Raw genomic sequence first — 26751 nt, 5'->3', positions numbered from 1 at the left:
TATATATGTTCAACAATTCTAAGTAAAATTAAATAATGTTATTCAAAATTAATATTTTATAAACTAATGGAGTAAATAATTTCTCAAATCCACATTCATATCAAAAAGAGGTTTTTAATCTAAAAAAAGTTACAAAAATAAAAATATTAATAATAGGATAATAATTTTAGTACTTAAAATTTATAAAATTGAATGTGAAATGTAGCTTAAAATTTTTATAAATTATTAATTAATATTTTAATTTTAATTAAATAAAAATATATTTATTATTTACAAAAATGATAATTTATTTCATAAAAATATTAATAATAATATAATAATTTTAGTAATTAAAGATTATGAATTTGCATACGATATGTATCTTAGAAATTTTAGTATCTTTGAGATGGTTTACGTTAAGATTATATTTTTTTTTATAAATTATTAATTGATATTTTAATTACATTTTATATTAACATTTTTATTGTTTACAAAAATAAAAATATTGTTTACTAAACATTTGAGAATTAATTTTTAGTTGATTATTTTGTTAATGTTAAAATGTAAAGATATAAAAATAAAAATAATTGATATAATAATTACATATAATAGTTGCATGTGCTTTTGTGACATGAACTTCAATTGAAAATGAATAATAGCTTTGTGCATGTATTAATTTCTAAAAATTTATATAATATACTTTAGGACTCTAGTTGTCAATAAAAATTGTATGATTTCTATGCATCCTGCTATATTAATTGTAATATATTTATTCACAAATACCATTAGAATATACATTTTCTATGCATTTATACATTTAGCTATTTTAACCTTAAATGTAATGTTGTTAATATATTCATGGAATTTATATGCGTTCTCTAATGTATCCAAGTGTCTTCATGTTTTTTAATTTGTATCTATACATTTCTAAAGTGTATCTGTATCTGTATCCATATTTATATTCAAGTGATTGAATATGATACTCAATATCAATACTTTAATCTTTGAATTTATTATAGCCTTTATGGTCTTTTGTAAGATCTATGTAAAATATTTCAACCAAATAGTCTTTTGGTCTTCCAAGATCTATTTGCAAAAGTTCACATTGTCTTTTAACCATCAGATATTTTGGAAAAGACTTGCCAAACATGCACTTAGTGATGAATAATGTAGACTTTAAAGTCTTATTGGGTTCCTTTCATAGAGTGTTATCTTCTGAAAATCTTCCCTGATAACAATAAAGACTGAAGATAAATTGGAGTATTAAGGAGAAAAAAAAGAGTTGAAAGTAAAGTCAAGAATATGCAGTTTATGAAACTTACCAGCCTGTGCGATGGGATTATAAGAAATCAAGATTTACTTCATTCCAGGTGGCATGAAAGATTCAAGTGAGAAAGATACTGGATACCAAGCAAACTACTATTCCCGGAGAAGATATGGATTTAAGATTGACTCCATTCCAGGCGGTATGAAAGATTCAAATGAAGAAGATAGTGGATACTATGCAAATAACATTCCTGGAGCTAGAAGTTCCACCTTTCAAGGGGAACGGACAAAGGTCTTTTATTTGAGCAATGCCAAGGATACACTTTTTGCGTCTTACACTGCACATTTTGAATATTGTCTGGGGGTTCCACCTGGACTGACACGACATTCCAAATGTGTGGTTTATCATGCACTTATAAGCAGTATACACAAACACAAACGAATTATATATGGTTTTCTTTCTGCATTTTTTTTCATTAATAGCTGTATATGACGAGTTATGAAGAAATGAAAGGATCACCGTCCTAATTATCTCTCAATTTGTAGTCTTATCATGCTACTCTGGTGTGAACTTACTTTCTTTGTTGCTTCTCTATTGTTGAAATAGGTAACTGTGGGATTGATAGGCTTAGAAGATGATGCAACCAAGCCAAGGGATCAAACTGAGTTACTGAGGTTGTTCTGATTTTCCTGGTCAAAGATATTTATTGTCTTGAAGGGTAACTTTTAGAATTTCCGAATTGAAGGAAAAGGGAAACAATTTGTGCATTAGCACAGAGCAACAGGTGAAAAAAATTTGAATGATATGATTTATTGCAATATTACTGGTAGAATATGGGTTCTTGGATCAACAAGCGATAATATTTTAGAGTATCGATCCTCTGTTTAAATGTGTGTTCATAGAATGTAATGCAAAGTTATTTGTTATAGCATGGCGACAATGCTAAAAAATTCGTGGATATGAATATCTATTGAATGCGTGGGTATATTGATTGTTTTTCCATATGATATCTGACAAGGAATTTTTGATTGTCAGATGACTTGAAGGAGGGAAGAGATGATTCCATCATCAAAATGTAATATGGCAATTGATCGCCTGCTGCTGCTTATGCTTAGATTGATTGGCAAATGGCAATTTGGTATACCTTAGATAGAAGCGTCTGAAAATATTACTGTTTCCATTTTTTGGTTGTATATTGATTGTTTTTTGCTGTAAGTAATAGTTACCTACTTTCCAAGTTACCATATCCTATAACTTTGATCCTTGTTTTCACAGAGTCCATTTTTTTATTTGCCACTTTGCACTTTGTGACAGGAAACATCTTCGCTAGATGTCCATGTCCTTCAGTCAGTTGAGGATAAAAGGACTACTTTCAACATCAGAAACTTGGCTGCTCTTTTTTCTTCTAGGAAGAGTTTGCTTTGTTTTATGGGTGTAAATGTGTAATGACCAACAGTCCGGATCATCTTCGTTTGGACAGAAAGGAATTTTACTTCGACTCCACACCGAAATGGGTCATAGCAGACGTGGTTGACTGTCAATCGATCCTACATGCAAATACAAAAACCTATTTTATTTTATAAAAATAATTCAACAAAAAAGGGTTATTCATATTGAAGTGGAAAGACGTTTTAAAAAGGAAAAATTGCAAATTCACACCTGAACTTTGGGCGCCCGGAACTTTAAAATGTGCTAATTCAGTATCTGAACTCCAAATTGTATCGATTTAGTACCTATCATTAATCATAGCCAGTTATATGCATCATATGACATCATGTGCAACTTTAAATTTTTAAAAATGTTAAAATTATCCTTTGAAATAAAAAAACTGTTCATCTTCTGATGAAATGAATGTATAAATATAATCCTATCTGATTTCCTGCCCAAGTTCTTTCCTAAAGGCTCCTTGTTGGAATCACTTCAAGTATGGAGAACGCATGTTTCGGTGTTGTAACCATGATGTGAGCCATGTGATTGCTGTTATCGCCAATCGCCATGGCCGCAGGTGGGTTTAGATGGGGTGTGAAGCTCCTCAATGGGTTGGGTTATTCTGATCTGGAGAAACTTATGGGATTGGAGTTTTTCTCCCATCAAAATTCCGTCTCGTCCGGTGAAGGGTAAGATGCCCGAGATTGAATTCGAACACCCTGATTGTGTTGACTGTGTTCTTGTTGTTTTTCCCAATGGAAGAAATGGTGAATTTTCTGTGGATTATAAGGGTCTGAGTTCTTCGTAAAGAACACGTGTGTTGGGACATATTTTATAGAACTGCAGAAGACATGGAGAAGCCTCTAATAGCCGGAGATCAATTTACAGTCCAGTCCACGGAGTGCATAAATATGAAAAACAGGGGAGGAGTGCAGTTGATAATGGTACAAGATCTGAAATTGAATGGGAGAAGCTGGAGGGCTGCCCTGCTGATCTTCCTCCATATTTGTTGGAGGCGATTTTCAACAGCTTGCCAAGTGTCTTTCATGTCATCAGGTGGGTCACCTCTGTCAACGTTTTTTAGTCCTCTTCGAAACGTTGATTTTTGGACTGGGGAAAATTCTGCTCGAAGAGATCAATCAGATGACATTAACAAATTCAAGAGCATAAAGCCACAAATATGAAAAACATGTGAGCTCTAGGATTATACTGACAACCCGTCAATGACACAAGTAAATTCATCTAGAGTGCTTTCTAATACATCTTGAGTTATCTATAGATTCTTTAATAACAGAAATTCAACTCACATAATTGTGAAATCCCGAAGTGCATTTATCTTGGAACTAGGATTTTATCAACAATATAATTTTGCACCCTGTATATTGCCTTCTATTACTGTCAAATAGAATCTTGTTTGACTGCGGCAAAAATAACAGCAACCACAATTGAAGCAGAAAATCCTTTACAGTCGCTGTCTACTTGTTCTTCAAGCCCTTCTTGAAAGCACCGCCACTTTTTAGTTTGTAGGGCCTGGCATATTCAATATTAGTTGAAAAACAGAGATGGAGAAAGAGAGAAGAGAGAAGAAGAGACCAAAGGGTATTTGGATGGTTGGTAAAGAAAATTACATGATACCCAAAAGGCATTTGTATTTTTTCAAATGCCATTTAATAGCTAGTTAATGGTAGGTAGCTAAATTGACACATTTTGAAGATTGAGGACCAAAGTGAGACTAAGCCCAAAATATAGGGTACTAATCTGCAATTTTTCCTTTTCAAGGAGGAAGCTGATCACAGCTCCACCGATAGTGAGACTATAAACCCAGGCACCTTGCACTCCACTGAACTCGCCTTACACTTATGGTAGGGCGAAAAAAAACCCAACTGCCACCTGTCCCTGTCGAACTCAAACAAAAACCCTCGTTGCATTAAATTCTCTATTATTGAGAAGCACGACGGGGTGGTGACAGGTTGCATAGCCAGGCACTCAACGCCGATGAAGTAGTTCCTTGCTGGTGGGGAGAATACCGAGTCACCCTCAGGTTGCAATTGATATCTTTTTCACCTTGTGTGCCACAAGCATCCATTTGTGTGTCATTGGTTTCAACTTGTGTGCCATCATCTATGTAAGGAGACCCATCAACTTTGATGCCATCAAATGCCACAAATGATTGCTTAGTGGTTGCTTGTTTTAAACACATTGTCACTTCTTCTAAAATCTTTTCTCCTAATTGCATAGCTATCTTGTAAGCATCATCATTAGGTGCAGCTTGATTAACTATCTGGGTGAACAAATGAAATAGCTCTTTCTTGTGGGTTGCCATTTTTCTAGCTTGGTCCAAATGTCCATGTGATGCTTCACTCCCAGATTTTTTTGCGTTGATAGTCCACCTCCTCAATACATGGCATGAGGGCAAAACCTCTACATGTCTATATTCAAGTATTTTCAAAGCATGCCTGCACAAGATTCCAACAAACTCGAAGTTCCTACAACTGCAATTGACCGAATTGTTTCTTGGATCAAAAGTGACCTTATATTGACGGTTCACACCATACAAATGAATTGTATATTCAATTGATGTTTCAGACACAACACACTCATCTTCAATCCTACAATTTAACTGTTGCAATACCTCATTCTGGAATATGGAAAAAATAGGTGGTGTGTACACACGAGAAGCAAAATCTAAAATTGCCATATTTGCTACCATGAATGGAGTGCTTTGTGTTGCTGCAAATTCAGCTTTTAACTCCTCATATTGTTTATCAGCAACTACCCTCTCGAAGTGTTGAAGGAACCTTGACAAGTCATGCTTAATATTGAGGTATTTCTTCAGACAGTTATTCAAACTCTCACTTCTCTGTGTTATGCTCACGCCGGCAGAAAATGTTTGTCGTCCATACACTAAAGCCCATTTGTGCCTTTTATTGTACAATTTTTGCAACCATTCATTCTCCTGAAGTCTATATTTATCAATCATGTTCTTCCATGCACTTTCAAATTCATCAACATCATCATACTCGTACACGCATCTTTTAAAATCTTGTGAGAATAACTTGAACTTCTCAAATACACCGCCAAGGTGTTTTGCAGCATTTTGGAACATGTGCCAAACACATAACCGATGATGTGATTTAGGTATTACCAAATTAATTGCTTTTTCTATAGCTGCATCATCATCAGTGAGAATTGTCAGAGGTTGTTTTCCTCCCATTGTTTTGAGAAACACCTCAAATAGCCATACAAATGAAGCCATTGTTTCATCATATAATAATGCAGCACCAAAAATTATTGTTTGTCTATAATTATTTACTCCCACAAAAACCGCAAGTGGCCTATTCTCCTTGTTTGTTCTATATGTCGTGTCAAAACTTACCACATCACCAAAATGAAAATAATCCACTATCATTTGTGCATCTGCCCAAAACATATTTGTGACTAACTCAGCTTGGTCAAGTTGTATTGCATAGACAAATGATGGATCCTGAGATTGTCTGTCTTCAAAATACTGTAAAATACCACTTGCTTCCCCCTTCTCCATATTCCGAGTTCGGTGTGAATGCAAACAATTCTTTAAATCAACTGAAGTAAACCCAACATTTTCATGACCATCAACTTCTCTTTCCATAATTGCTTTTGGAGCTATTCCCACATCATTTGCCATTTTAGCTTGCATGTCATTAACCCTTCTTTGTGATCTCAACATATGTGATTTCATAGGGGTCGCAAACATATGGTTGTGAGTCTCATTGAAACCAATGACACGATAACCATCCTTCACACGACTTATCGTCATAGCTGCCATACAACCACATCTTGTTTCTGGTCGATGAATCTTGGCATTCAAAGATCCATTTGCCTTACGCTTTCCTTCTCTGGAACAACAAAACTTACTATATCTTACTTGATTGGACCGTTTGCATAATGACCTACTTGCTTTCCGAATGCTGAATCCCACTTTTCCAGCATATGCATTATAAAAGTCATATGCCTCCACCACTGTTGGAAATATCATACCAATTTTTGGTGTCCACTTTTCAGGAATGAGACTTAATTTTTCTCTAACCTTATTTTGTATGCTTGTATCAATGCCTACAGTTTCTTTAGATGTAGGCAAATCATCATTCCGATTGGATGGTCCACTTATGTCAAGAGAAGGTTGTACATCATTCGGCGCAAATGTGGTGTTGAGTGAAGGGTTTGCTTTTCCACTTATGCCTTCATCCAATTCAAAGTTTAGTTTCTGCATGGAGTGGGGGATACCATCCATTTACTGTTTCACACATCAAATTTTAACCAATTATTAAACGAAACAACAAAAAGTGATAGAGAAATAAAAATCAACCTTTGAAAATCAAAGTTGCAGAACTCTAGTTTCCTTTTGCTTATTAATAGGGACAGGTGAAGAAAAAATCCATGATTAAGCATGTTTCTTAGAGGACAACAATTAGTTGATTGGAACAAACTTGCAGAAGGCTATAATGATGATTTGCAGAAATGTAGCTTAGTTCTCAGCAGATCATGTGGACGTTTTTTTATAATTAGGGACTTGTCCTATGGCCCCATGGATAATGTCCATAGTATAAAAGATGCAAGATTATTGGATCCAGATTGAACTTCTTTTCTAGTCTGTTCCAATGTATGCTAATTTGATTGTTGATAATCTTGCAAAGGTTCTTTACTGTTTTCTAGGGGGAGCAAGGATTTTTTCCTCCAAGTAAAGGACACAAGAAGATCTGTATTTTTCTTTGATCATAGATTCCTTCTTAAAGAAAGGATATTGATAATCTAACTACCCTGTTTCAAATGCAGTATAGGCACCAAACAGCAAGGAAACAATGGGGTGGAACCCCTGCAAGACAGAATAAATTGTTCCTCTAAAATAAAATAAGAATAAGATTTGAAGAAAAAAACATTGCAACCGTGCAGAATAGCTTTTCTTTTATTAAATAAAAATAGAGTATAAGGCTTTTTTATGGAATAGGAATCTCTGCCTTTTCAGGCAAGATACCCTATAGAAAACAAATCCCTCCCCAGTTAAGGCAAGACACACTTGTTTACTTCTTGTAGCATCCCAATGACGCTTCAAGTTGAAATCAGGAAAAAAAAAGCCGTTGGCACCTAGCACTCAACAAGCAAGATGCAGCAGGAAAAGATACCCCAAATAAGAAGCCCAGAGAATCTATATATATATATATATATATATATATATATATATATATATATATATATATATATATATATATATATATATATATATATATATATATATATATTTTACTATGAGATTACCTAGGTTTGGACATTCACATTATCATAATGGGTTCAGATTAGCTACATATACATCAGATGGCCTTGAACACATTTCTGCACTAATAATAGCTGTAATCTATTCTACATTCTACCCTAAACCATTGGACATAAAATCCTACAAAGAATTTAAAAAATTGCTGATGGTAAATTACAAAACTAGAAAAACTAAGGTAAATGGAATAAACCCATCTTTTCTGTTGTTGGAGGGGCCAGCAAGAAATCCTATCCATTTTGTACATTAAAAAAAGACAAAAAACAAAGATCTATCCATTTTGTACATTAAAAAAATAATAATAACAAAGACAAAAAACTCACCTGAAACTGATGTTAAATTAAATGGAATAAACCCCTCTTTTCATGGAAGAAGAAGAGATGCAAAGAAATGTTTGTTAAGTCGCCGCCGGGTGGATGGCTGCCATCCAAAACGATTAGACTCCAAAACGATTAAGGTTAGTTTTCATGGAAGAATAAGAGATGCAAAGAAGACAATACCTGAGGTTGATCCCGCCGCCGGTGATGGCTTTTTGTCGCCAGCGGTAATGATTGTTAAATCGCCGTCGGGTGGATGGCTGCCATCCAAAACGATTAGGGTTAGTTTTCATGTAAGAAGAAGATATGCAAAGAAAAAGAGATGCACAGAAGATAATAACTGAGGTTGATCCGTCCGCCGGTGATGGTTATTTGTCGCCAGTGGTAATAGATGTTAAGTCGCCGGCGGGTGAATGAGGGGAGAGAGAGAGAGAGAAGAGAACGAGTGTGTCGTGTGCGACATTCAAGGAGAGGAGAGGAGGGTATTCGAAAATAGGTTTGGCTTAACCAACGCCGTGAAGCATCCTCGCATGCTTCAACCGTTTACACGAATTGGAGGACACGTGGCGCATCCCTCACTGTGGATGCCTGGACTGAAGCCACGAGAGAGAGAAAACGCTTGTATGTAATGGAGTGAAGCTCATCATTTGCTTCCTCGTAATGGGTTGCGTTTCTCCGATCAAGAGATAGCTCGTCGGAGGCGGAGATATCGTATAATCCATGAGACAGTAAGAGAACTTGTAGCCGAACCGCTTACCCACTTGGGAGGAGAAGGAGGTGGGCCCTCGCCCAAGTCCCATAACTCCATCGGCGCTATTGAAGCTTGCACCTGAAACACTCGGACCAGAGAGGTGAAATCCACAACCAAAAGCGAGCTTTTTCAGTCGAGCAACTCGTCCAAAGCTCGTGTTCAACGTCACCGTCTCCTTGGAGAAAACCCACTTATTCTAGACTCATCTGCGTAGGAGTAATCGTAGCGGCAAGTATTGTGATGGAGAGTATGGTTGCAGCGGGCTGGTGTTTAACAGGGTGAGGGACGAGTTGACACGCTAGGTCATAACAATGAATCAGAGCAAATGTCGTCGAATGGCGGGTCAGAAAGGCCGAGCCTGGAGTGTGTTTAGTACAGTTCCGATAAGCAGAGCACTTGACCCAGACGAGATAGCTATCTGTATTGGCCGGAGCTTCCCTCCTGTATCCTGATTCAAAGTTGAAGCAACAAATTTGGCAGGGCGAGTGCCCATTGCTCAAATCGGAAGGAGCAGGGGTATTTATCACCGTCGCTCTGCTCTTCTTCTCAAGATTGAGGACAATGAACAGTTCACAAAAGGGGCCATTGCTAGCATCGCTACTTCTGTGGAAGGGCCATTTGCTGCCGTACTAGAGGTGGTGGCTACTGGTTAGGGGTTTTGATATTCATATAACACCCATGGGAGATGTTCTCAATGTTCGGCTAGATTCAACAGAGTTCTTACACATTAATGAATTGATTCTTGTTTGTTTCTTTTTTTCTCTTTTTTTAGGAGAAGAAGAAAAGATTATTAAGCTTATAATAAATAATAATTCCGTTGCCGGACTCGAACCCGAGTCCCAAAAGCTTACATTGCAAAGAGACGGTCTTCGTTTTTTTTGTTCGTCCCTCGGAGTTTCTTTCGTTAATGTCTACCACTTTCACTCCTCTCTCAGTCGGATGAATGGAAAACTGTTGATGGTGTAACTGAGGTGAGAGGAGGCGGTGACCCAATAATTGAATTAATCTAACAATGAATCGGACCAAGGATGACACAAGGTGCAATAGTAGTTGATATTACTGAATTGAGAAAGTTTATGATATCATGCAAAGACGTATTGATAAACTGTTATTTTAGGCATTGAAGTCCAAACTCAAGAAATGCAAGTTAAATTTGTTGAATGAGGTCCTGGTAGTATTCAAGTAGAGGCTGGCCCAACGCACCAAGGTTTTATTACAGTACCGAGGAGTTTTTTTTTTTTTTTTTTTTAAGGAAAAAGATGGGTCGTAAAACTGAAGAAGAACAAGAGGCAGCCACTTAACCAGATCCAGTCCTTAGATATTCAAGGATCTTGGGTCATGACAATCTTTGAGGAACATAAGCCCTCATTGTCTTTTATCCTCAAATCATTCCTAAACCAAGCAATGGCAACCCCAAAACCATTTCTATACAACTTTGGAGAAGAGTGTTTGTTGAGGTTCTGACAAACCCAAGATAAGATAACGATTGGCAAGTGGAGAAATACGAAACAAAATACAAAAACAAAGCACACGAATATCAACCCACCAGACTCACTAGTCACAAGCGACTGGTGTTAATTGATATTTGGGTCCGGTGAGACCGAAGAGAAGAGATTCAAGTAGAATTAAATTAGTGAGGTTGGAGTGCGACACGGAAATAAAATAATCAGGGATCTCGGTGTCCCTCTAAGTCTAACTAGGCTGACCTTACCATCGATCCTAACATTTTGCAAAATTCTGATGTTATCTCTCTTAAGAGTGTCAGTTAAACCGGTTTTATATTCACTTAAGCCTTAGTTTGACATGCACTAAAATGTTTTAATCAGTTTGCAGTCTTATTTTTTCATTAAATTGCAGTTTGCCCCCTGATAGGAAAATCGCTTATGGCTTCTGTATCTGTATATTATTTTCTTTTGGCTGCAGGGGAAATTTGGGTTGTGTTCAGGAGCCTATTGAATCTGAACTGGGAACTTATTTCAAGGCTATTTCTTTTGCAAAGGCCCAAGGATGGAATTCTGTACTCTGTAGTGGTTTACGTAGACTCATAGATAGCGATTAAGACTCTTCAAGGGAGTGAAACTTTACTAACCCTGGAAATTTGCTAGAAATATAAATAGGATTGTCTTTAGTTAAGACTTTCAGTTTGGTAAAATAAAATTTGTATATAAATCTAGATCGTTGACTAAAGCAGCTCATGTCTTAGCGCTAAATGATGCTTGTTAGTTGTTACTGGTGGCATAAGCCGCCGGTCTAGCTTGAACCGGCTTCCCTCAGGGCAAGCCTGTGCCCACACCATTCCAACAGTCTTTTACAAGGAAATATCTCCCCATGAAATAAAGCATATAAGCAGGGAGATATTCTCAATGCAAGGCTATATAGGCTGCTTGAACGGACTTTGCCCTCACTGAAGCGAATTCAGCTTGAACCTTATATTTGTATTTTTCTTTCTTTGTTAATGTGCATTTTTAATTATCAAAAAAAAAAATCAGTGACAAGTCACAAGTGACGGAGACTTCTCTGTTAGAACGAAGACTACACACTGCATAGAAGCCCATATGTTTTTCTCCCCTGTTTAGAGGGAATGGCGAGCAGGCCCATAGCATGGATACATGCATCAGTTGAATGATGTGTATGATTATTGATTTATGCAAGCGGTTGAGATGTACATGAGGAACAAAGATAAAAGAAAACGTATTGATCACTCAACACTCAACAAAACAAAATGATGCGTTTCCCACGCTCAACAGTTGGTAAGAACTCCAGTCATGGTCATGGGGGGCACACTCCAACGAGCATCAACGAAATACAACATCATTGACTCTCCAGAAGCAAAAGATACTTTCATCACCTCCCTGTAGCTGTAGGTATCAAAATATGGTGACTGTTCCAGGCACGAAACTGCAAACTGAATGGATATAACTAAGAATATATATGAATAAAAATGTAAAGTTCATAACGATGAATGTACAGAACGAATGGCTTGGTTGTATAAAAACCACAACAGATGGCTTTTGATTCAAAACTTTCAGCTTGCTTGATGTTTAGCTAGCTATTCTTTCTCTTATTCTACATATCTTGCCTGATGTCAACTCAAGTATATCCCAGTTAAAGGGGAAGCAGCCTTATCCATGGTCGAACTCACTCAAACCTTGTGACTCTAGGTAATCTGATTATTTGACCTATCTGCTTATATCACATAATGGTAATTGAAGCGTGAGAATATCAATTATTCTGTATCTACTATTAAAAGGGAAAAAAATGGAAAATGGAAGATCTCATTATTCAAGAATCTTGTAGTCATTCTATTCATAGAAGAAAATATAATTTAAGGTAAAAAAGTAAGAATTAATAAATGCTAAAAAACAATTCATGAAGCCCAGTTGGTAAGAATATACATATGTAGAAACAACTATGTCAGTGATGTTATAGTTCTTGCTGAAAGTCAATGCAAGAGTAAAAAAGGAGCAGGCGTGACATGAGTCTGATGCAATTCCTCCATCAGTTTCTATCCAACGTGCTCTTCAAGCTAAGCTATGAGGAACTTTCCCTCCAATGAACTTCAAACATCCATCCATGAATTCCTTGAGCAACTTTCAAGTCACAGCATGACAGCACCAAGCCTACTTTGGCAAAAAATTGTCATGTATGTCCAATCACTTCCAACATCAGAACCAAATTACCATGTGACTTGTATCTGCCTCAATTTTTTTTATTATTATCATTAACATGATCAAAGAGATTTTGTTCATGATGAATAGAAAAGAGAATAAAGCTGGACCCCCACATCTGGATGCTAATCAAGAAGGAACAAGTAAGAATCACTGACAAGCAAAAACAAGGGAAAAAACAATGCTCTCTCTTAAATGAGGTATGCTAACTAACCAAGTTGTTAGACCCATAACACAGCCGCTCCAACCTCCCTCTCTTGCTAGACATTTTCTGCTGTATTTACAAATCTAGAGATCCATATGAACAAACTATTCAGATTGGACGTGAGGGCATCCAACTCAGCATTGCCTTTAAATCACCTTCTACCAAAGGTCCCTGAAATCTAAGGAGAAAAATAAGGGTCCATGTAATAATGAGAGGATTTGAGTTTTTAAGAATCCCCCTCGATAATATGGCCTAAATACACCAAGAAAATCAGCTAATTTGCTCCTATAAACAAAGTGATGTAGCATTAAAGCAATTAAAATTTGTTCTGGATCCGTTTTCTAGTCCAGATTAGAATTTGTAAAGGGACTTCTGAGTTTCATGAATCTATAAATAGTCATTGCAATTGCAATTATGGAGAGTTGATTTGATGAAGTAAAGTTTGGTATAGTGCATTCTGGTTGTTCCTCTCTCTCTCTCTCTCCACCCCACAAAGCCCACCAAAATATCTTAAATTAGTAGGATCCCTACCCCACTCTACGTCACAGAGTGTCATCCCAAACAGTTTTTTTATTGGTAACATCTCAGATTGCACTTAAAGAATTAAAGAATGATATAGTACAAGAGGGAGTAGTGCCATGCACCCCCAAGACACATTTAGGCTAGCCCTTGCTGTCTAACCCAAGTTTGTTCACTTTACCATTAAATTACACTTGATCATCACTCAGTTCTTCCCCTCCCCAGCTCTTGTATCTCTTTCATCACATTCCAATACTGCCACGTGACCAACCCAAAACATTTAAGACATTGAAGGCTCTCACAACCGCACACATTGTCATGGATTGTGTCTCCATGATCATCCTTATTCCTTTCTTATATGGTTTTCAATCTACTTTCCTAATGTACCATTGAACACTAGATCACTAGGAAGTGACCCTTCATATGGCATGCAAGAAACAAGACAGTCCCATGTTTCTATAAGTTGCTTCAACAAGCATATCATCCACTCTCATTTATCAAAGAGCTTTAGAAGATAATGATTTCAAATCACAAACTACAATTATGGTGCCTACAACAAAGCGCTTTTTTCCCTTGATAGGTTATATTAGATAAGCTCCTAAATACCATTGAATTTTGCAACAAACAAAAATATTTAAGTACTCAATTGACTAGGAGCAAGGACTCTTGGTTGATGTTGCCCAATGATATCAACCATGCCCCCTCCCCCACCCCCAAAAAACAGGAAAAGAAAAAACGGAACAATGTTCAGACATCCCAGCTGCACAAATTAGCCCGCATAATTGCATATTGAAGGATACCAAAAATTCAGAAGGCCAATACCCCATTCTCCATCCATGTCACACATGGCACAAGTTCAGAGGGACTGGGAAGCAGAAGCCTGAAATCCAACCGCTCCTGCCAAAATTAAACCAGGATGATACAAATGACCTGATGTCCAAACATGTATCATGTATGAGGAACTATTCATAGGAAAAAAGAAACTTTCAACCAGATTATTAAAACAGTGTTTGACTGTATCACCATGATCATCATCCATGCCTTATCGCAACTCTATGGGGTCCACTACATGAATCCTGTTTTGCCAATCCATTCCATTTAAAGCCATATATCCACTTGTTAATTATTAGTGATTAAATCATTTCTTACTACTACCCATGTCCTTTTTGTTCTACCCCTATCTCTCATTTTATAAACATGTTGTTTCTTGACTGCTCAACACTCTCCTCCATACAACATAGCTGGCCTTACAACTGTTTTGTAGAATTTTTAAGCAGTATTCTCTTATCACACAAAAGTCCTAATCTAAGTGGTATTCTCTTACCACACAAAAGTCCAGATGCACCCCTCCATTTTGCCCAACCTGCATGAGAAACAAAAAAGGGAGGACAAGGAAAGAAATCAAAAGGAATCTTTTCTTAAATTTCACAACCAGGAGGAGTTCCAGTACTCCTTTTAGTGATGTTGGATGCACCTGATTTGCAATCAATGAATTGTAACTGTAATTTAGAAAATGTACCACTTGTATTCTCTGATATTGGTTTGGGCAAGAAAACTTAAACTGAAACTTGGGAAAACTTATTCCCCCAGTACTGAAACTTGGGAAAACTTATTCCCCCAGTTCTGAAACTTGGGAAAACTTATTCCCCCAGTCAGAGAACATGAGACTGGCCTGCAAGCTTTCTTGGCCAATCAAACAACCTCAAATTAATTTTCTGTAGAAAACTTTTTTCTAGATTCACAATTTTTCCTTTATTTCCTAGGCAACTAAACATGACCTTAGTTTCATTTCCTAGACAGCTCTCCCTTCCACCCAAAAAAAGAAAAAAAAAAAAAAAACCATCCAAATGTGTATTATGGCAAAAGCAGAACAGACAACTTCTTCCAAATTGCTCAACCCAGTAAGGGAAAAGAAAAGACCTACCATGCAGGAAGTTTTAAAATGAGTCCAAGACATGTTATGGGTACATAATTGACAATGTTGTAAGATGCCTGTAACAGTACAGAAGTCATGTCTGAAACCATCAAAATTTTGTAATAAAGTAATCCAACCACCCATCTCCATTTTCACTCTTGCTGATTAAGAGTGATAGTTGACACCTCATGGCTAGAATTCTTTAACAGAGAATGAGAGGAATCAGCCTGAAAGATCAAATGGATACTCATAGGAAAAAAATGAACTCCATGCTACAAAATTGAATAATTCACGTCACTCTATCATACTAAAACTAATACAAAAAAACTAGCTTCCTTTGGATCTTTGTATGCCTATTATGAATTAGTTTGCTCTATAAGCATTTCAATATATTCTGTTTTCTATGGTATACTGATTTTAATTTGAATACGCCAAGCATTAAGAACAATGTAGCTGGGTTGGTGTTTCCCCAGCTGGAACTGGAAGTGTGGTAAATGTTTAGTGGGTCCTCAGGTTGTTGTTGGGTTCACCTGATATTAGAGCTCAAAAGGCAGCAAGTTTGAACTCTCAATGAATCATCTAGAAATAGGAAGAAATTGAGTTTCTGAGTAATCAGCTATGAGGTTATTGAAATTTAAAGGCATATTCTTCTCAAGTTTACTTACTCGTGATATAATATTGTGATTTATAATTTCCCATGTAATATACCTGTAGTATTGGAATTATTTCATGACAGTAGAGTTGAATCTCATAGGTCAGTAATAGTAGTGCCATGAAATTGGAGCCAGATGTTCCTAATCTTATGTTCTTAATTTCATTATTAATCATAAAATCAATAATATCAGATAATATGGAGCTTGTAAGTTTTTCAAACAGCATACACTCACTGCTTAGTATAGTGAATTTATAGTGATTCAAAACTTTGCTTTCACATGTCAAAGGTTTGTGGGAAATCAATGACCTTGCAAAATTAGAGGCAAATAATACTGTTGATCAGCCTCAGAAACTATATTTCCATACCAAATAGCCCAAGTCACTCAAAAACAATGTGGATAGATTAAATTAACTTTGTCTTCAGCAGTATCTGTCACATCTATTTTTACTTCTCCACTTGACCACATTTGGTTAAAAAGCGCATCATGCATTGTTAGTGTGTTTTCCTCTGAGCAGTCACTTAATTGATTCCATTGCCTGCTACTTTGCACTATGCCAATTTTATTTTCAAATCCTTAAGGTGGATATACCAGTGATTAGAAAAAAAAAAATAGAAGCACCAGAGTCTCAGAATGGAACAAGACCCCAATTATGGAATTATAGAAAAATAGTATACACATGAATGATTTTTTTCTTACACTTAACCGTGGACAAAATAAAAGAAAAAAGGACAAAATAAATAATTACTTCAGAGAGAATTCTGAGCTGCTGCTTCAAAGGATATTTATTATACATGGGCACAAGCTGATGATAAAACACATCTATAACCTATATTTCACACTGAACAATTACAGCAGTTTTGTGGGATATCAAAGTTTTCAATCACTTCATACAGACTAGCTATGAATCATTTCTGGAGGAGCTTTTGGAATGCAAACTAAAGAACAAGCACTTATCTCTTGTGGCTTCAGACTCACTTCCATACTCTTTAAATCTGTATTCTTCCTGCTTTAAGGATGATGGAACCTTTCCTTCACTGTAGCATTCATTACAGAGGTTGAAACACAATTTCATTTCCTTGAAGCGGGAGCCAATAATGGGGTATCGGCAAACAGTGCATGTATGGTGACCATGGCGGGTCCTGTCACCATTTTCAAGCTTCACCAGAGTGGCCATGATTCCAAAACCCCATTCTGGATCATCAAACATCTGAAGGAACTCAGGAAAAGAGATCATTGAAACATCTGCTTCTCCATGGATTTCCAGCATTTCACTGACCCCATGGGATGGTATATAGATGGCCCTCAACAACTTGATATATCTCATAGCATCAGCTTTCTTAATCTGAGCACTACCTTCATTCACTGGTCGCCATAAAAGTGCATCAAATACAACCCGTTTACGCTTGTCAGGAGGACCACTACAAATGGGAGCAAGCACAGCATAGAAAATACCCAAATCGACCCTACCTGAGCCTGAAACATCCATGACAGACAGAACCCTCTCATTGATGGCTTTTACAGATCCTTGGAAAGTCTCTGGCTTCAGAAAATTAAGCAATTTGCGAAGAATCCCCTCCAGTGCAGCTTTGCGGATGGACTTTTCAGGAGCACCACCACCAGAATAGGATATTGGTACCTCTGGTTCATTCATTTCCTTCTTCAGATTATCCACATTGCAACGAATCAACCTGGTGAGCCTTTGGAAAGCCCTGATTTCAAGAGCATTGGCCAAGTCCTGCCTCAGCGTAGTCTTCTGGCCTACTCCCTTAAATTTTGATGGTTCCACAACAAGAAAAGTACCCTCTCCTTCAGCACCCCCATTGCCCTTCAGCTTCTTTTTTTGCAGCTGCTTCAAATGAGCAATTGCATCGTGCAATTCAACCCTGTTAGTCATCTTGAAAGCCTCCTTTAGGGCTTTCTTGGCTTCCTCAGCCTCTCCAGCCCCCAATAAGGATACAGCTTTGTTGAGCTGCGCCTGCCAATGGTTAGGCCATACAGCTAGTACCCTGGTATACATCTCCGAGGCCCTGTGGAACCTGCCCATATCCATATAAAGCCCACCCAAATTGTACAGAGCATCCAAATGCCCTGGTTTCAAATCAATGGCCTTTTGAAACTCCTGAATTGCTTTCTCATCCTCTCCCATCGCATGCAATGCAGAACCCAGATCGCAATGTGCATCAGCATAATCTGGTTTCAAGAATATAGCCTCTTCCAATGCCTTCTCAGCGGCCCTATGCTCTCCTACCCCAAAAAGCGCACTACCCAAAAGCTTCAGAGCTCTAAAATGTGTCGGACAAAGAATGGCAGCCTCTCTATAATGCTCGCAAGCACTTAAAACCATGCCTTCCCCCTCGAGACAAATTCCTAGATTAACATGAATTTGAGGGAGAAGGTTAGCCCATTGGTTTCCACCCACTTCGGCAGCATCAAGAGCCAACAAGAATTCCTCTTTGGCCTCCCCATACCTGCCAGTAGCATAGAGACAATTCCCAGCCCTGAAATGCGGCTTCACATCAGTCGGTTGAAGCTCGCAAGCCCGCTTGAAATCTACCAAAGACTCCTTAAACAGCTGGTGCTCGTAGAGGACCCGACCTATCGCCATGTGCCTGTCGAAAGCTTCTTCCCTCGACCTGGCCCCATCCGCTTTGCTTCTCAAGGTCGCCAATTCCCTAGCGAATGCAGCATAATCGTGCCCAGACTCATCCCACGAGACTTTCTTCTCCGAAAGCTCCGAAGAGGGTCCCAATTCCCTAGACCAACCGGGGTCGGAGCATACATCAGAATTCTCCCCCTTCATCTTCCCATCCTTGGCCTGCTTCGCTTTCAACCTTTTTATCAGAGTCTCCAAATCATCGACAATCTTCCAAGTATAATCAAAGATGATTCCGTGATTTGGAGACGTTGCCCATGCAGCAGTCCTTTGCTTATTGTTTGACTCCACCATCCGCTCATCGGCAATTGAAGAGGAAGAGGCCTCAGAAGCCCGGGAAGCTTTACCAACGTCATTATTGAGGTCCAAACCCAGGGCATCAAAGTCGCGATCAACATCACCAGCACCATCGTCGTAGGTCCGAAGAAGACCTTCATAGGAGAGACCCTTTTCGCCGTTAATGAAGTCCCCGTAGGTTTTGAAGACCTCGTCAAGGATTGCGTTGATCTGATCGTCGCTGAACTTAACCCTAGGGTTTACTGCGACGACGAGAAACGACATTTCTTGCCTACTGAGATATCCGTCTTTATTCATGTCGAATTGCTGGAAAATTCTTTTAACCTTCTCTGCTCTGGTACCCCTTGAATCCATTTTTAGGTGTTTTTGTTCCTATTGGTTGGAGCTCTCTGCTTTGTTTTCTTGAGAATAACAGCGAAGAGAAGATGAAGAAAGACAAATAAGATGAGAAAGCTTTATGGGTCTTGATCTAAAGGAGAAAAGCTTAATGGACTTCTCTTTCAGCGTCAGAAATCCAAAACCGATTTGATACTCTCTCTAATATGCTCTAATATGTTATTAGTGTCGTCAGTTTTCTTTCCGGGGGGGGTGGGGGGGGGGGGGGTGGGGGGGGGGGTTCAAGTTTCAATTCGAAATGGATCCGTGAAGAGGAGAAAAAGAAGAGGTGAGGAGGATGAATGGCGACGGCTTTGCTTTCTCTTTTTTTTTTCTTCTTCTTTTGAGAGGCTCTGTCCTTCTGTGCAGGCGTGAAGGAGGAAGATTAAAGGAACAGCAGAAGGGGTCACTGGTGAATTTGGGTGTGGTGGGGCTGGGATGACGAGGAAGCTCCTGCTCCTGCTGCTTCTCTCGTCTCGTGGGGCTCAAGTGTTTGGTTGGCTGGGCCTGCCCATCTACTCTCTGCCTTGCCAGCAGCCCTGCCGGAGCCGGGCTCTGTTGTCACAAGTCACTGCATGGATCGTCAACAAAGCAGTAAATCTTATGTGCATTCTCCATTCTTGGTGCAGACTCCAGATTCCAGTCCAGGCAGGTATAGACGATGATCATTCTTCTTCTGTAGTCCGCTACGTGGAAATATAACCTGATGTGATCAAGAAGAAAGCAATCGAATGAGGCTGGTAAAGTTGTATTACAGAAATAAACTGTTTGCGACTCAATACTCATCTCACATATTACATTTCCATGGATTCAAATTCAAAGCCTGAACATCATCAACGGAAGTCTACTTGCCAAAAAAAGGTTAAACAGAACCTGAACTAATGGAGGTGGCTTCTATGATTATAATGACCGTGACACCATAAGCTTTTTCGGCTTTGTCTCCGTGAAGGAGTAAGATCATCTCTGCTTGACCATACCGTATCCATTCCGATGGCACGTATTTCGGAATAGTTGCTCATATAGGGCGCCTCACACGCATATCCTATCATTCATTAGGAACATCTCCCGTAATTATAAAGTTATTATTGATGGAAGTTGTTCCGGCGCCTAAATGAGAGTAGCAGATCCAGTTCCGCATATTAGATGCATCTACTTTTATCAATGACACACATACACAATTGATGAACTTTTTTTTAGCTTTTTTGCTTTTTTGGGCATTAGGCTTTCTTTTTTACAACCTCTCTGGCAAAGCAAAAGCAGTCAAGAGCCAGCCTAGCACAAGCGAAAGGAGCTTGGAACGTGGGACCACTTCATTTGTACTACGGGGGAACGGTTCTCATATCACATATCCGCTGTGTATTGAAAACATCTCCCGATGATGATATCAGAATCGTAATTCCCCGTATTTACTCGTGACCTGTGATATGCCACGTCAGCAATGTTTCTTTCTGTCAACGTGTGAATATAAATTTATAACGTGTATAGACTGATACATTCGGATTCTCTTCCCCCGTTTTGGGAAATTTTCCAAATAATTACTTTGGGTTTAGTGTCATTTTTTTTCTTAAACTTTCAAAATGTGCAATATAGTATGTATCGTTAAACACCCGTTAATACAAATGCCTTGAGCAAATTTCTTAAAGTGCCTTAATGGTTTAGGAAATTAACTAATTTTGCCCCTTATTCTTTATATATTGAGGGTGTTTGGAATTGATGAGGGGTAATTTGGCATGACTTGTTAATATGCGGATATGTGGAGAGAGATAATTAAATGACAACTTAGCATTTTTGAACACCTCAGCATGATAGGTCAGATTGGGCACCTCGGTCACCTCCATTAAGAAACTAGCCAACCGTCTTTGATTTCTTCGGATCACACTGCATGTTAGCGAGTTGTATCCTTATCCCGCCTGGATCGGACGGACTCGATAAGCCTTATCAGCTCACACAAAGTCTAGATCCAGGTGCAAAACGGACTCTTGGTTACGCGGGCTGGAGAACTCGGATATGTTTCGTGAGACCTATGACAACTCGCTTAAATACGAGCATCAGCTCTAACCTCACAAGGTATGCGTGATTTGGCTCTCATATTATCATACTTAAGCATCAGAGTGCCTACACTGATGTGTTAAACCGATGTTCGAACTGCCTTCCAACTAGGAGCAACCAAAGCATGCATCATCAACGACATCCTCAAGCAATGTTAATGCCAACGAAAACAACATGCAAGTCATTGAGGGAAAGAGCAACCTGCCATCCAACTCGAGGTGCCCTCTGTAACTATCAGGCAACTTCTGAACACCGCCTCCAACTCTTCTAGTGATATGGACCCATTCCCATCTACGTTAAATAACATAGACACGTGCTTCAGATCCTCTACAACCTTTTCCAAATCAACCTTGTTCATGTTTGAGTCAATAAACCCATTGCCGTCCAAATCAACCACCTTCGCCATCTTTTACAACTATTCTTCCATCGTTGGGTTTCCCAAGTTTTCCATTATCAAACCCAAGTAAAAGCTAAACTAAAGTTGACTATAAAAAAGAGATATAAGTGGAAATCTAAATTAAACAATAAATAGCGAGGACCAGGTGGGTGGCTACGATTCTGGCCACCCGCTAGAGACATAGGAAGCATGGTGGGAGGCCTCTATTTCAAACATTTGGCTCTCATACCATGATATAAGACAAGGAAAACTAGAAAAATTGCATTAATGACTGTTAGAATTACATCATATTTATAGATTGAAACAGATATCAAACATATTCAAACTCAAACTCTTAGACTCTATGTAGGACACTATGTAGTCTATCTTAATCCATCTCAAACTCTATCCTAACATAACAAATTCTATCTTATTAAGAACTCCTAATCACCCTAATCATAACAGCCCATACATATATCCGAACTGCGGCTTACCAAAAGCTAGTAGCCTGGTATTATAATGCCCGAGTAGGGAGACGCTACTTCCGATTTGACAATCTTGGACATTAGAAAGTTATGGTGCTTGAGACCGATCTAGGTAAGTTGGGACCGAATTGGGAAAGTCCTTATAGAGTATGACAAGTGCTTGGTGAAGGGACACACGAGCTCGAGACGTTGGAAGGGAGGTAGGTACCCCACGCCTAATACGTTGACAACCTAAGAAATTACTATTTATGAGTTCGGGATTTATGATGTCCTCAATAATGTTTGAAGTGATGATGCTTTTGGAGATGATGAACCAGGAGAGCGCGTGTCCATCATCATACTCTTGAACTCTTCAAAATTTACCAACCCATCTCCATTGGAATCGACCCCACAAATGATCTTCTTATAATCTGCGACCAAACATTTATTGTCCCCCAGACTTCTGAGTACCTCCCCAAACTATTCTAGTGATATGGATCCGTTCCAATCTATGTTAAATATCATAGACGCGTGTCTCGGATCCTCTACAACCTTTTCTTAATGAACCCTATTTGTGTTCAAGTCAATAAACTCAATCAATAACCCATTGTCGTCCAAATCAATCACCTTCGCCATCTTCTACAACTCTTCTTCCGTCGTCGGGTTTCCCATGTTCTGCATTATCCAATCCAAGTAAAAGATAGAATAGAAATAGCTAAAAAAAAGCATATGAATGGAAAGCTAAATTAAACAAGAGGCAGTAGGGACCCGACGGGTGGCTACGATTCTGACCACCAGCTGGAGACACAGGATGCACAGTGGGAGGCCTCTAGATTCAAACCTTTGGCTCTCATACCATGATAGAAGACAAGGAAAGTTTGGAAAATTGCATTAATTAATGTTATAATTACATCATATTTATAGATTGAAACAGATATCAAACCTATTCAAATTAAAACTCTTAGACTCAATGTAGGACTCAATGTAGTCTATCTTAATCCATCTCAGACACTATCCTAACATAACAAAGTCAATCTTATTAAGAACTCCTAATCACCCTTAACATAACAACCCATACATATATCCGGATTGCGGCTTACCAAAAGCTAGTAGCCAAGTATTATAATGCCTGAGTCAAGAGATGCTACTTCCGAGTTGACAATCTTGGAATTTAAAAGTTATGGTGCTTGAGACTGATCTAGGTAAGTTGGGACCGAATTGGGAAGGTCCTTATATAGTATGACAAGTGCTCGGTGAAGGGACGCACGACCACGAGATGTTGGAAGCGAGGTAGGTACCCCGAGCCTAGAACGTTGGCAACCTAAGAAAATACTATTTATGAGTTTGAGATTGATGATGTCCTCAATAATGTTTGAAGTGATGATGTTATTGAAGAGGACGAACCAGGAGAGCGCGTGGCCATCATCATACTCTTGAACTTTTCAAAACTTACCAACCCATCTCCATCGGAATCAACCCCACTAGTGATATTCTTATAATCTGCGATCAAACATTTATCGTCCCCCAGATTTTTGAGTACCTTTTTCAACTCTTCTAGTGATATGGACCCGTTTCCATCTATGTTAAATATCAAAGACGCGTGTTTCGAATCCTCTACAACCTTTTTCCGAATGAACCCTATTCGTGTTCAAGTCAATAAACTTGTTTAAATAAATAAACCAATTTCCGTCCAAATCAACCACCTTCGCCATCTTCTACAACTCTTCTTCCATTGCTGAGTTTCACAAATTCTCCATTATCGAACCCAAGTAAAAGCAAAACTAGAATTGGCAATGAAAAAGAGATATGAGTGGAAATCTAAATTAAATAAGAAACAACAAGGACCAGGTGGGTGGCTACGATTCTGGCCACCTGCTAGAGACATAGGAAGCACGGTGGGAGGCCTCTAAATTAACACCTTTGGCTCTCATACCATGATAGAAGACAAGGAAAGCTTGAAAATCTGCATTAATGAGTGTTATAATTACATCATATTTATGGATTGAAACAGATATCAAACCTATTCAAACTCAAACTCTTAGACTCTATGTACGAATCTATGTAGTCTATCTTAATCCATCTCAAATTCTATCCTAACATAACCAATTGTATCTTACTAAGAACACCTAATCACACTTACCATAACAGTCTATACAAATATTCAGACTGCGGCTTAGGAAAAGCTAGTAGCCTCGTATTATAATACCCGAGTCAAGAGATACTACTTCCGAATTGACAATCTTGGACTATAGAAAGTTATGGTGATTGAGACCGATCTAGGTAAGTGTGGACCGAATTGGGAATGCCCTTATAGAGTATGACAAGTTCTCGGTGAAGGTATGCACAAGCTCGAGACGTTGGAAGAGAGGTAGGTACCCCACGCCTAGAACGTTGGCAACCTAAGAAAGTACTATTTATGAGTTCGGGATTGATGATGTCCTCAATAATGTTTGAAATGATGATATTATTGGAGAGAACGAACCAGGAAAGTGTGTGTTCATCATCATACTCTAGAACTCTTCAAAACTTACCAACCCATCTCCATTGGAATCAATCCCACGAATGATCTTCTTATATTCTGCGATCAAACACTTATCATCCCACAGACTTCTGAGTACATCCTCCAACTCTTCTAGTGATACAGACCCGTTCCCATTTAAGTTAAATATCATAGACACGTGTCTCGGATCCACTACAATCTTTTCCGAATGAACTCTATTCGTGTTCAAGTCAATAAACATGATTAAATCAATAAACCAATTGCCGTCCAAATCGACCACCTTTACCATCTTCTACAACTCTTCTTCCATCGCCGGTTTTCCCAAGTTCTCCATTATCGAACCCAAGTATAAGCAAAACTAGAATTGGCTATAAAAAAGAGATATGAGAAGAAATCTAAATTAAACAAGAAATAGCGAGGACCGGTGGTTGGTTAGGATTCCGGTCACCCGATAGAGACATAGGAAGCACGGTGGGAGGCCTCTAGATTCAAACCTTTGGCTCTCATACTATGATAGAAGACAAGGAAAGTTTGAAAATTTGCATTAATGAGTTTTAATTACGTCATATTTATAGATTGAAACAGATATCAAACCTATTCAAACTTAAACTCTTAAACTCTATGTACGAATCTATGTAGTCTATCTTAATCCATCTCAAAATCTATCACAAAATAACAAATTCTATTTGATTAAGAATTGCTAATAACCCTTATCATAACAGCCCACACATATATCCGGACTGCGGCTTACCAAAAGCTATTAGCCTGGTATTATAATGCTCGAGTCAAGAGACGCTACTTCCGAATTGACAATCTTGGATTTTAGAAAGTTATGATGCTTGAGACCGATCTAGGTAACTTGGGACCGAATTGGGAAGGTCCTTATAGAGTATGACAAATGCTCGGTGAAAGGATGCACGAGCTCGAGACGTTGGAAGAGAGGGAGGTAACTCGCGCTTAGAATGTTGGCAACCAATGAAAGGACTATTTATAAGTTCGGGATTGATGATGTCCTAAATAATGTTAGAAGTGATGATGTTATTGGAGAGGACGAACCAGGAGAGCACGTGTCCATCATCATACTCTTGAACTCTTCAAAACATACGAACCCATCTCCATCGGAATCAACCCCATGAATGATCTTCTTATAGTCTACAATCAAACACTTATCATCCCCCAGACATCTGAGTACCTCCTCCAACTCTTCTAGTGATATGGATCCGTTCCCATCTACGTTAAATACCATAGACGCGTGTCTCAGATCCTCTACAACCTTTTCCGAATGAACCCAATTCATGTTCAAGTCAATAAACTTGTTTAAATCAATAAACCAATTGCCGTCCAAATCAAACACCTTCGCCATCTTCTACAACTCTTCTTCCTTCGCCGTGTTTCCCAAGTTCTCCATTATAGAACCCAAGTAAAAGCTAAACTAGAATTTGTTATAAAAAAGAGATATGAAAGGAAATCTAAATTAAACAAGAAAATAGCGAGGACCTGACAGGTGGTTACGATTCCGGCCACCTGCTTGAGACATAGGAAGCACAGTAAGACACCTCTAGATTCAAACCTTTGGCTCTCATACCATGATAGAAGACAAGGAAAGTTTAAAAATTTGCATTAATGAGTGTTTTAATTACGTCATATTTATAAATTGAAATAAATATCAAACCTGTTCAAATTGAAACTCTTAGACTCTATGTACGAATCTATGTAGTCTATCTTAATCCATCTCAAATTCTACCCTAACATAACCAATTCTATCTTATTAAGAACACCCAATCACACTTATCATAACAGTCCATACATATATATGGACTACGGCTTACGAAAAACTAGTAGCCTGGTATTATAATGCCCGAGTCAAGAGATGCTACTTCCGAGTTGACAATCTTGGACTTTAGAAAGTTATGGTGCTTGAGACCGATCTAGGTAAATTGGGACCGAATTGGGAAGGTCTTTATAGAGTACAACAAATGCTTAATGAAGGGATGGACGAGATCGAGACGTTGGAAGGGAGGTAGGTA

General features: G+C 38.4%; 1 protein-coding gene and 2 pseudogenes across 3 annotated transcripts; all 3 read right to left on the bottom strand.

Annotated features, from left to right (window-relative positions):
- Positions 1–3853: 3853 nt before the first annotated feature.
- LOC148851216 (protein FAR1-RELATED SEQUENCE 5-like) lies at positions 3854–8796 on the bottom strand. Its single transcript, XM_088942673.1, has 4 exons — positions 8638–8796; positions 8480–8556; positions 8303–8399; positions 3854–6947 (listed from the first exon to the last, which is right to left on the bottom strand). Exon 4 carries the CDS (start codon positions 6942–6944, stop codon positions 4614–4616), a length of 2331 nt encoding a protein of 776 aa, XP_088798799.1. The 5' UTR covers positions 6945–6947; positions 8303–8399; positions 8480–8556; positions 8638–8796; the 3' UTR covers positions 3854–4613.
- LOC148851215 (aspartic proteinase NANA, chloroplast-like) lies at positions 8783–14478 on the bottom strand (annotated as a pseudogene).
- A 2163-nt stretch (positions 14479–16641) lies between these two features.
- LOC148851214 (putative TPR repeat-containing protein At1g05150 pseudogene) lies at positions 16642–20463 on the bottom strand (annotated as a pseudogene). Of its 2 annotated transcripts, none has more exons than XR_016099924.1 (2): positions 20209–20463; positions 16642–20038 (listed from the first exon to the last, which is right to left on the bottom strand). The product of XR_016099924.1 is annotated as a putative TPR repeat-containing protein At1g05150 pseudogene, transcript variant X1 (transcript). The 2 variants fall into 2 exon arrangements; XR_016099925.1 differs by having other exon boundaries at positions 20134–20327.
- Positions 20464–26751: the final 6288 nt, after the last annotated feature.

This window comes from Nelumbo lutea, chromosome 5 (genome assembly GCF_056320005.1).
Source record: "Nelumbo lutea isolate HS-2025 chromosome 5, American lotus-T2T, whole genome shotgun sequence".
Taxonomy (NCBI): domain Eukaryota; kingdom Viridiplantae; phylum Streptophyta; class Magnoliopsida; order Proteales; family Nelumbonaceae; genus Nelumbo; species Nelumbo lutea.
The sequence above is the reverse complement of the archived record's forward strand: the minus strand, read 5'-3'. Positions and strand labels throughout refer to the sequence as shown.